The sequence below is a fragment of the Microtus ochrogaster genome, unplaced genomic scaffold, assembly GCF_000317375.1.
Source record: "Microtus ochrogaster isolate Prairie Vole_2 unplaced genomic scaffold, MicOch1.0 UNK171, whole genome shotgun sequence".
Classification (NCBI taxonomy): Eukaryota; Metazoa; Chordata; class Mammalia; order Rodentia; family Cricetidae; genus Microtus; species Microtus ochrogaster.
The window spans coordinates 63,114-72,513 of NW_004949269.1; the positions used below are offsets into that span (position 1 = coordinate 63,114).

Consider the following 9,400-nt stretch of genomic DNA (forward strand, 5'->3'; position numbering starts at 1 on the left):
CTTTCTTTCTTTCTTTTTTTGGTTGGGAGACTTTTGATAACTGATTGTATTTCCCTGGGGGAATATAGTAGGAGACTGTTTGTTCATCCTGGCCACCTGGAATAGAAATAACCATACAGAAACTTTATTAATTAAATCACCACTTGGCCCATTAGCTCTATCTTCTTACTGGCTAACTCTTACATCTTAATTTAAACCATTTCTAGTAATCTGTGCATTGACACATGGCTATGGCTTACTGGCAAGATTCCAACCAGTGCCTGTCTCTGGCGGAGCTACATGGCTTCTCTCCAAATGCCACCTTCCTGCTCCTAGTACTCACTTTAGTTTTCCCCTTCCTCTGTTCTACCCTGCTCTGCTATAGGCTCAAGGAAATTTCTTTATTCACCAATGGTATTCACAACATACAGAGGGGAATACCACATCAGTTATAGGTTTATTTGATTTGTTTATCTGATCTTTATTTAAGATTGCTGAGTGGTATCTATCAAGAAAATTGCCCATTTCTTTTAGATTTCCCAATTTTGTGAAGTACATGTTTTTGAAGTATGAGCTAGTGATATTTATGTCTGTTGTTACGTCTTTCTTTTCTGATTTTGGTAATTTGGGTATTTTCTCTTTCTTTTTATCAGTTTTTATAAGGGTGTGTCTATCTTATTGATTAAGCTTTTATTTGGTTAATTCTTTGTAGTTTTCTCAGTGTTCTTTTTTTATTAACTTCACCCCTGGTTTTGACTATTTTGTGCTTTCATTTCTCTTGGGTATATTTGCTTCTTTTTGTTCTAGAGCTTTCAGGTGTGCTGTTAGGTTACTAATGTGAGATCTCTGCAATTTTTTATGAAGGGATTTAATACTCTGAACTTCCCTATTAGCATCACTGTCATAGTATCTGACAGGTTTGGGTATGTCTCACACCCAATTTTATAGAGTTTTAGGAAGTCTTTATTTTCTTTATTTCTGCCTTTACATAGTAGTAAGGAACTAAAAAGGCTCCATCTATGAAACATACAGAATCGATGTCAGCATGCAATTTTTGCTCTCATATTGTTATATACATCAGAGAGGCATAAACTATGTTTCCCCTGTTTCAGCCTTGTAATTAGCTGGGATTTCCACCCTGCATTAACTGGTAAATGCTTTGTGTATTATTTATATCCTTATTTCTAATTTGAAATGTGTTGTTATTTTCTTTGTATATTCTCAATGTAATGATGAAGTCATAGATTTAGAAAGTTTTTTTGATCTATTTACTGTTCTGTACAGAAAATCATAATAACCCAAGACTTTCTAAGAAGCTCTGATGAAAGGACAATGGTAACTTTAGTTCTGTGTTCTTGTCCAAGATCAGACTTGGAGAAAAGTCTAATGTTTGGGCCAGTGTTTTCCAGGAGTGGATGTTGCAGCTTCTGAGGACAGGACTCTGCCTTCTTAGTTATGGTTATCATCCTTAGAAATATGTTTGAGGTTTTCCATGTTCTCTTTTCAAATATTGTATGACTGTCTCTCTGCTAACCTTGACCATTTTCCCATTGCAAATAGTATACAAGACAGAGTAGTTCTTAGTATATTTGCTTGGCATGAGACATTGGCTTATTCAAGAACCTCTGGTCCAATTATTTCTTTTATTTTCTTTAGTTCTTGTCCCTGGTCTTTCCAGTCACTGCTTGGGACCCTTATTAGTGCTTATTCCTACTAGTTCTGAATTTTCCACTTTCATAGCACAATGATCTATGGGTATTACATCATTCAATTTACAGCTTTATTGAGGTATAATTGACCAAAGGTATATATTCAGAGAAAATATTTTTGAACTTTGTGTATACATATTTACATGCATATACAATAGCGATTAATGAAAAGGGTCATAAATTTAAAAGAGAGTCTATAAGGGTCTATGGGAATGTCTGTATGGAGGAAAGGTAAGGAAGAATTGCTGCAATTATAGCCTCAAAAGTAAAAAGAAAACAAAGAAAAGCAGAAAAACCCAGAAACTTCCTTCACTCCTATTATCTTTCATTTTATCTATTGAGTATTGACCAAGTATTTGTCTTATTTATAAAATGCTTGGGGCATGGCTCATCTCTGTCTCAGAATCAGGTGAGTCCCCAAAGTTGCCCAAATCCCCAAGTTACATTTGCAATATTGCTGTTCACCTGAGGCAGATATAACTTTTTGACATCCCTGAGTACTCTTTCCTCCATTGAATATAGAGACTAGATCTCCCTGAATGTTTAAAGAACAGAGAAGTGTCTCAAGTTGAACTTTTCTGCCTGAGAGATGCGACATTCTGCTGCCTCTGTCTAGGAGTCATGATGTGCAGTTGGGCATAGGTCACTTCATCGGGCTCCTTGACTGCAGCAATCTGGAGTGGGAGAAGGTAGAGTAAGTTCTATATTCAGCACTGGAAGATTGGGAGTCTGGAGAGGTTATGACCCATTGGATCATCTCTTACTTGGTCTTCTTTTGCATTTCTGTCCTTTGATTCTAGTAATCCCTTTGGCATGAGGGAAGGAGAGAAAGGCTCTGCCCTTCTGAATCTGGAAGGTTTAACCTGGGCATATAAGTCTTTGGGGTGATCTTCCTTATGCTGGCTCTGCAACAAAGAGAAAGGAAATCACAGGAAATGTATTCTGGTACCCCAGATGCTCTACTCCCACTCAATTTCCATGGATTAGGAGAGTAAGACTATAGACATTTAACTCAAATGATGCCATTGCTGGTGGGGTCTTCTGGAGCTTCCTAATGACTCTAAGTGCCTGACAGTTTCCTTCCTGAATTTCTGATGTATTATCCTGGATGGTGGCCTCACTTAATGGGCTCCAACATTTGGAAAGAGGATGTTCCTTCTGACATAACACATGCACCTGCCACATCGTGCTGAGATGCTAGTTCATCACATATTTGTAGTAGCCTCTACACTCTGCCTTCTCCTCAGAAGGCTTTTTTCAGCCTTCCCTTAAAATTCACACTGATGATCTGTTCCCATCAGATCATCAAATCAACCTGAACTAATTTCCTCTAATTCATTTCCCTCAAGAAATTTGCAAGGCTCACTCTCTCTGTTATACCCAAGAGTTTGTCCTTGTGAATGGGAAATTCTGTTATCTGCTGTATCTGCCATCCCCACAGTAAGCCTTGTCAAGAATAAGATCCAGGAACTAGGAAGAGGAGTCAAGCCACATAGTGGTTGTTAAGCAAACATTATTGAACGAGTTTGCTACCCAGTGCCCATAATTTTAAAAAGCCAAGCAAGAATGCACATGCCTAGAACCCAAGCACTGGGGAAGATAGAATGGTGCCCAAGGTTCAATACAAATGGTCTAGCCAATCAATGAGCTCCAGTGTCATTCAGAGGTTCAGTCTCAGAAAATAAAAGAAGCCATCAAATGTTGACTTTTATCATAGTCTGTGTTTATACACATGGACACAAAAACATCGTCAGGTACAGAGTTCTTATATATTATTGTGTTTTGTTCATTAACTTATTAGTTTTATTGCTAAAGATTAAGCCTTATGCATTCAAAGTAATCACATTACCATTAAGCTACAGCTTCAGACACTCACATTGTCTTGAGACTCAGGAAGTTGCTAGTAAACAGTCTGATGCTGAGGAGTCACAATGTAGGGGTCATATGCTCAAAACTAAACAAAGCAAGGAGGATGTCATAGTACACAGAGGACAGGGGCTTCTGGAATCAAGAAGCCAGCTGTGCATAATTCTGAGGGCTGAAAAAAGGACAGTGATTGATCCCAGGGTAAACTGAGTCATAAGTTCATCGCACTGAGGAAAAGAATCTTACCACAATGGCTAGCTTCACATCCTCTGTAATCTCTGTGCCCTTCACAGCAGCATCTGTCATAACAGAACACACAGGTCTTCCCGTGGCCAAATTCCTGGGACTTCTCACTGCCCCAATTACCCGGCCTCTCCCAGACAGCAACAGAGAAAAGGGAATGTGGTTGAAGGGTCCATAATAAGTGAGGGGGAAAAGGTCCATAGTGACTTGTTAGCTCAGAGAATTGACCCAGAACCTCTACCATCCATCTAATGCTGAGATCTCAGATATCTCCCTCCCAGGGACCATATTTGTCTCACACAAGATTTCTTCCTGGATTCCAGCAGTTGGTCTAGAGCTGGGGAGAAAGGAGAATGTCAAATGGCAGTGAGGTTAGTCAGGAAGCTTTGTAGGTCTAGGTTGCTAGCCTTGAGTTACCTCATCTGGATGCTTTTGTCCCTGATCACTGGCTCTGGAGCTTCTGCAGGATGTTGCAAGTTGGTCTCTGTTTGGACTGCAAGAAAGAGAAGAGTCTCAGTCAAGAGGGTGTAGCATCCTTACCTATCACTTTCAAGGAAGGAAGGGACCTTTACAACTCATTGCATATGTGTATGTGTTCATATGTTCCAGGATATGGAATGTCTCACATGATACCTGATATTTCACAGGTTTCAAGATCATATTGATGATTTGAGATTCAGAGAAGTGTTTCTAAGATGACATGTCACTGTCTGGGCTTTCCCAAGACTGCACTGAGCCCCTGTTTGGAAATCCAATAGGGGGTACCCACTTCTCCCTGAAACCAAGACCACCCACACCCTACTCACCTCCCTTCCTGCATTTGTTCTGGTGTCTCAGTCTGAGTAGAAGGAAGAGGGCAAGAAGGAAGAGCAGGAGGAGGAATCCCATAGAAACTCCAATCAAAATCTTCGAATATCGTGCCAGCCCTGGGATATAGGACACATAATGAACGAGGAACTGTGTGATAGGCCCATACTGATTCTTTGTATTCACTACCACTTACCCTCATAGCTATGCAATGTGAGACTGACTCCCATTACTCCAGTCAGTTTACCTGCTGGTCACAGAGCAGGAGAGCACAATGCTGTGTGATTTAACCTAAAAAATCCAGCCTCCAACCTTATTCCCTACACGAAACTAAGCTGCATGAACTGTAAGGAAGGAGCCTGAGTACTCTGAACTCCCTGTGTCACATACCCCTACACAATGTCACCAACACAGAGTCAGATGGGGCAAGACAATTGCAGAAGTGGTTTCTAGAGAATTTCTCCCTATGAGAAAGACACAGATAAAGTCAGCACTAAAAGAAACTTAACATCTATAAGTTAAGATGTTATCCAGGACTCTTCTATTTACACTTGTAGAATCACACAGTAGAAGGGCTTGGCCATATGAACCTCTCAGAAATGACTGTAACTACCCTATAACTTGTTTGAATCAGACTCCATGGGGTGAAGTGAAGAATGGATGGGATAGGGAAATCATGGGAAGTTACATCCTGCCTTCATTTATATACTTCTCCTAGGAAAAATCTCAACTATAACTCTTTTTTAGGATGACTTTATTACATCCTAGCCTGTGAGTCTTTTTGGTTATAGAGATCATGTTGTGCTCACTGCTTGAATTCCAGTATTCTGGTCAACATACAAGCTGGTATGTAAATGAAGACTTACAGGTGCTGAGAGTTTTCCCATTCTGGTATAGAAAAATCTCCCTAGACAGGAAAATCTATGGTGTGTACTTTGGGGCCCCCAGGAAAATGTTAGCAATTGGATGTATTCAATCAAAACCTGGTTTAATTATCTCAACTCTTCTCAATCTTATGTCTATACTGAACCCTCTCCATAACCTTCCAGCTGCCTACCTGAACATTCTGAATCCTGCTGAAGAGGTTGAAATGGGCATTACTTGAGGAATTCCAGTTTGCCTCTGTATCATTGACTAGGGAGCCCTTTATGATTAGCCCTATTCCCATCCCAGTCAAGTATTCAGTATTACCATCTGATCTCACACATTATAGAATCATCTCACCTGAGACTATGATCTCCACAGGGACACTGGAGTGTGACAACAGGTAAGGGGACGAGTTATTAGAACCAAAGCATGTATAGATGCCCCCAAGGGCTGAGATTTCAGCACTCATGGGGAATTCTGCCTCATATTGTGAATCTTGGTACTTTGATAGTTGATGCATGTAAAAATGGGATGCACCCTTCTTGAACAGAAAGAAACTGTCCATTGGGATTGATGATTGACACAGCAGGGTCACATTCTCTCCTGAGGACACGGTGGTGCCTGGATGCACTGAGAGGTTGGGTGTGACAAGAAATTGTCCTAGAGAGAGGAAGACTGAGTGAGGGGTTATAGTCATTGTTCTGAGGTCCTCATTCATTACCTTGTCTCTATGTTTTCTCTGAATGCCATTCATCCACTCCTCTATCCCAAGATCTATTCCTCCTGAGATAATCTTCATCATCTTGATCATCAACCACTGGCATCCCCAAAGCTGAGCCTGTTCAGAGTCTGGGTCCCTGAGAGAATGCACTATGTTCCTCACCTGTGATCAGGATGTCCAAAGGGTCACTTGGGGCTGACCACTTGGAAGAGGAGATGTATGAACCATGGCATCTATACCGGCCACCAGTGGAGAATTTCACAGAACCTAAGGTGAAGTTTGCATGAGACTCTTCCACCTGTGTAAAATGGGCAGACATCTGTAGGAGGTCACTTCTACCCTCCTTGGACAGAGCAAATCTGTCATAACTCATGTCTGAGCAACAATGAAGGGTCAGATCCTCTCCAGGGGCCAGGACAGGTCCTTGCTGGGTCAGCAGGGAGGGCTTCTTGGATAACCCTGCAAGAAGGATATGTAAAACGTCATCCATCTGGCTCTTGCTAAACATTCCTGTGCTGGCTAGTTTTGTGTGAAATGACACAAGCTAGAGTCATTAGAGAAGAGGAAGCATCAGCTGAGAAAAAGCTTCCACAAAATTAGGCTACACATCCTGTATGACATTTTGTTAAGTAGAGACTGATACATGAGGGCCTAGCCCATTGTGTGTGGTACTATCTCTGGGCTTGTGATCATGGGTTTTATATTAAAGCAGGCTGAGCAAGCCAGTAATCAGCACCTCTCCAGGACTTGGGGTTCTTGCCCTGTTTGAGTTCCTCTACTGATTTCCTTTGAGGATAAACAGTTCTGTGAAGCTTTAATACAAATAAACCTTTTCTTGTACAACTTGCTTTTTGTTATGGTATTCCATTGCAACACTAGAAACCCTAACTAAGACAAATCACCCTCATATCCTGCTCTGACAGTATCATGGTCTCTCATGATCTGGGTCATAACAATCAAGAACTCCCTTCAGCCATTATAACTGGAAACATCCTCAGGGGGCTAGAACTGGTGATAAAGGGTTCTTATGTCAGAAAACAATTGTGTGAATGAAACTTTTTCCTCACCTGAGACATGGATCTCCAGATGGTCACTGGCCTCTGACCACACTTGTGGGGCATTTGTATAGTATCCATAACATCTAAAGGACAGACTCTTACTGGATGCCACAGGGATCTCAGGAAACAGAGCTGTGGATTGTCCAGTGTGTCTATACTGTGCCTTGAGGGACCTGGAGAAATTCTGATCTTCCCCAGTAACAATGAAATAGTCATATCCTTTGGATGAGACACATTGGAGGGTCGTGTTCACCCCTGAGGTCACCACAGGACTTGGAAAAACTGACAGAGTAGGTTTAACAGGGTGGACACCTAGGATAAAAGGATGCAGTCTGTGAAATGATACCTTTGTCTCCAGCAAGTCGGCTGTGAACGAAAATGTTTGAGAGATTATTTCCTGAGGGAAAATATAGAGGGCCCAATGTACTCATGCTGACAAATAATGTGGGAGAAACCAGGAATGTTGCTCATGCAGGATGATGGTCCAATGGAGAAAATAAATAGCTGTTTTCCATCAAGAAGCTAGGAGTGGAGGTTTTTAATAATTAGGTGATCTTTCTATCTATAGAGCCAGACCCACCTAAGTCCCCCAGAGTGTTTATCCTAGACTCTTACTCCCTAGACTTTATCATTTTCTCTTAGTTAAAAATGCCCATCCTTAGAGAAGATGTCACATGTACCTCATAGCCGGCTGATATCTACACTGTCTCAGGGACTGCACCTGATTGAAGGCCCTTAAGCTATAGAACCCATACTCATGGTCACATGTGTTTGAGTTGAGTTTTGGTGTAATAGTGCATAGTTATTCATGGCAGTTTCAATTACATCAGGAATCTCTTCTTCAAAATTGTACTGCATTTAAATATGCTTACAATAAATCACGTGGAATCAGACTTTTTAGCTTGTGAACCAACAACTACTATGCCAGCCTGAACTGAGTTTTTCTTCTCACTTGCTGCTGGCCGTTTCCCTACCAGCAGCAGAACTTGCAGTGGCCCCCACAGGAAACTGTGAAGACTGTGACCCTCGGTGTCTACTCACCTGTCACCACCAACTCCAGGGTGTCACTGGGCTGAGTCCACCCAGCAGAGTTGTAACAATAACAGCGATATCGCCCTGCATCATACTCTGTCATGGATGAGATGAAAAAATTTGCTTTGCGATCAGTGACTGGTGCAGTTAATCTGCCCTGAGGTGCTGGGCGTCCTTCTTTATGCAGGAAGCATATTTGGGTTTCCATGTTTCCCTCACACCATATTGTCACTGAATTCCCTAAGGTGATCATAGAGCCTGGCTTAGCCCTGATCATGGGTTTCTGGAGGGTCCCTGCAAAGAAGTAGGCAAGAGGGATGTGGGACTTTAAACAGTTGTTACGGGCAATGTGAATTTTGTAGATGACCCTTGAATAACAGAAGGAGACATGGAACTATCTGAATATCAGCCTCTCTCCTGACCATCCCAGGTTCCATTCTCACAACCCCACTCTTTGTTTTCTGTGTCTTGACTCCCACAGTCTGCATGCTGTAACAGTGGCCTAATGGGTCTGACTCTTCCTGTGCTGATCACACATTAAGGTCTCCCTGGGAAATCCTGTTTCAGGTTCCCTGTCAATCAATAGAGAGGCTTGGGCTTCCTCACCAGAGACTAGAATCTCCAGGATGTCACTCCCTTCTGACAAGCTCTGAGGGTTTCTTGAATAATAGCCATAGCATCTTAAGCTCCATCTTTCGCTGATTGTGATAGGACCCACTTGGAAACTGGCTGAAGACTGCCCAGTATATACACGTTGTGAGTCCATGAAGCTGAAGAACTGCTTTTCCTTGATTAAAATGAAGCCATCATAATTATTATTTGAGCTACATGAGGCAGTCACATATGATCCTAAAGTTACAACAGGGTTTGGCAGTGCATTCAGGGTGGGTTTTTTGTAGAAACCTAGAAAAGATACACATAAAATATTAAATGGGTTCACAGTCTGACTTATCCCCAAGACTTTAGTAATGAGTGGGTATACAAGTACAGCCTTTCCTAATAAGTCTCATCTGGGGATCCATATGATTCCTGTGTATCCACTCAGCAGTTGCCACCAGCTTCAGTGTGTTACTGCCTTCTGACCTGACAGCAGAGTTGTAAGAGTAACAGAAATATCA

The 9,400-nt window shown here is 41.7% G+C and overlaps 2 protein-coding genes across 2 annotated transcripts in view; both read right to left on the reverse strand.

The window, feature by feature from the left end:
- Window positions 1-2,251: 2,251 nt before the first annotated feature.
- On the reverse strand, window positions 2,252-8,490 carry LOC101985878 (leukocyte immunoglobulin-like receptor subfamily B member 3). Its single transcript, XM_026778465.1, has 10 exons — window positions 8,292-8,490; window positions 7,260-7,562; window positions 6,355-6,711; window positions 5,829-6,131; window positions 4,604-4,723; window positions 4,215-4,290; window positions 4,097-4,134; window positions 3,801-3,853; window positions 2,453-2,593; window positions 2,252-2,362 (listed from the first exon to the last, which is right to left on the reverse strand). The coding sequence occupies exons 1-10, from the start codon at window positions 8,488-8,490 to the stop codon at window positions 2,252-2,254; spliced, it is 1,701 nt and encodes a 566-aa protein (XP_026634266.1).
- A 294-nt stretch (window positions 8,491-8,784) lies between these two features.
- Window positions 8,785-9,400, reverse strand: part of LOC101986164 (leukocyte immunoglobulin-like receptor subfamily B member 3) — a 118,373-nt gene continuing 117,757 nt past the window's right edge. The window contains 1 exon segment of the mRNA XM_026778466.1: window positions 8,785-9,185. Coding sequence (XP_026634267.1) covers window positions 8,785-9,185 — 401 coding nt within the window.

Excerpts from the sequence above, each read along its gene's own strand:
- LOC101985878 (XM_026778465.1), bottom strand. The coding sequence starts at position 8,490 with ATGGAAACCCAAATATGCTTCCTGCATAAAGAAGGACGCCCAGCACCT. Across the intron at positions 7,563-8,291 it reads CCTGGAGTTGGTGGTGACAG|GTGTCCACCCTGTTAAACCT; the intron begins GTGAGTAGACAC and ends CTTTTATCCTAG. Across the intron at positions 2,594-3,800 it reads ATGTGAAGCTAGCCATTGTG|AGCCAGCATAAGGAAGATCA; the intron begins GTAAGATTCTTT and ends TCTTTGTTGCAG.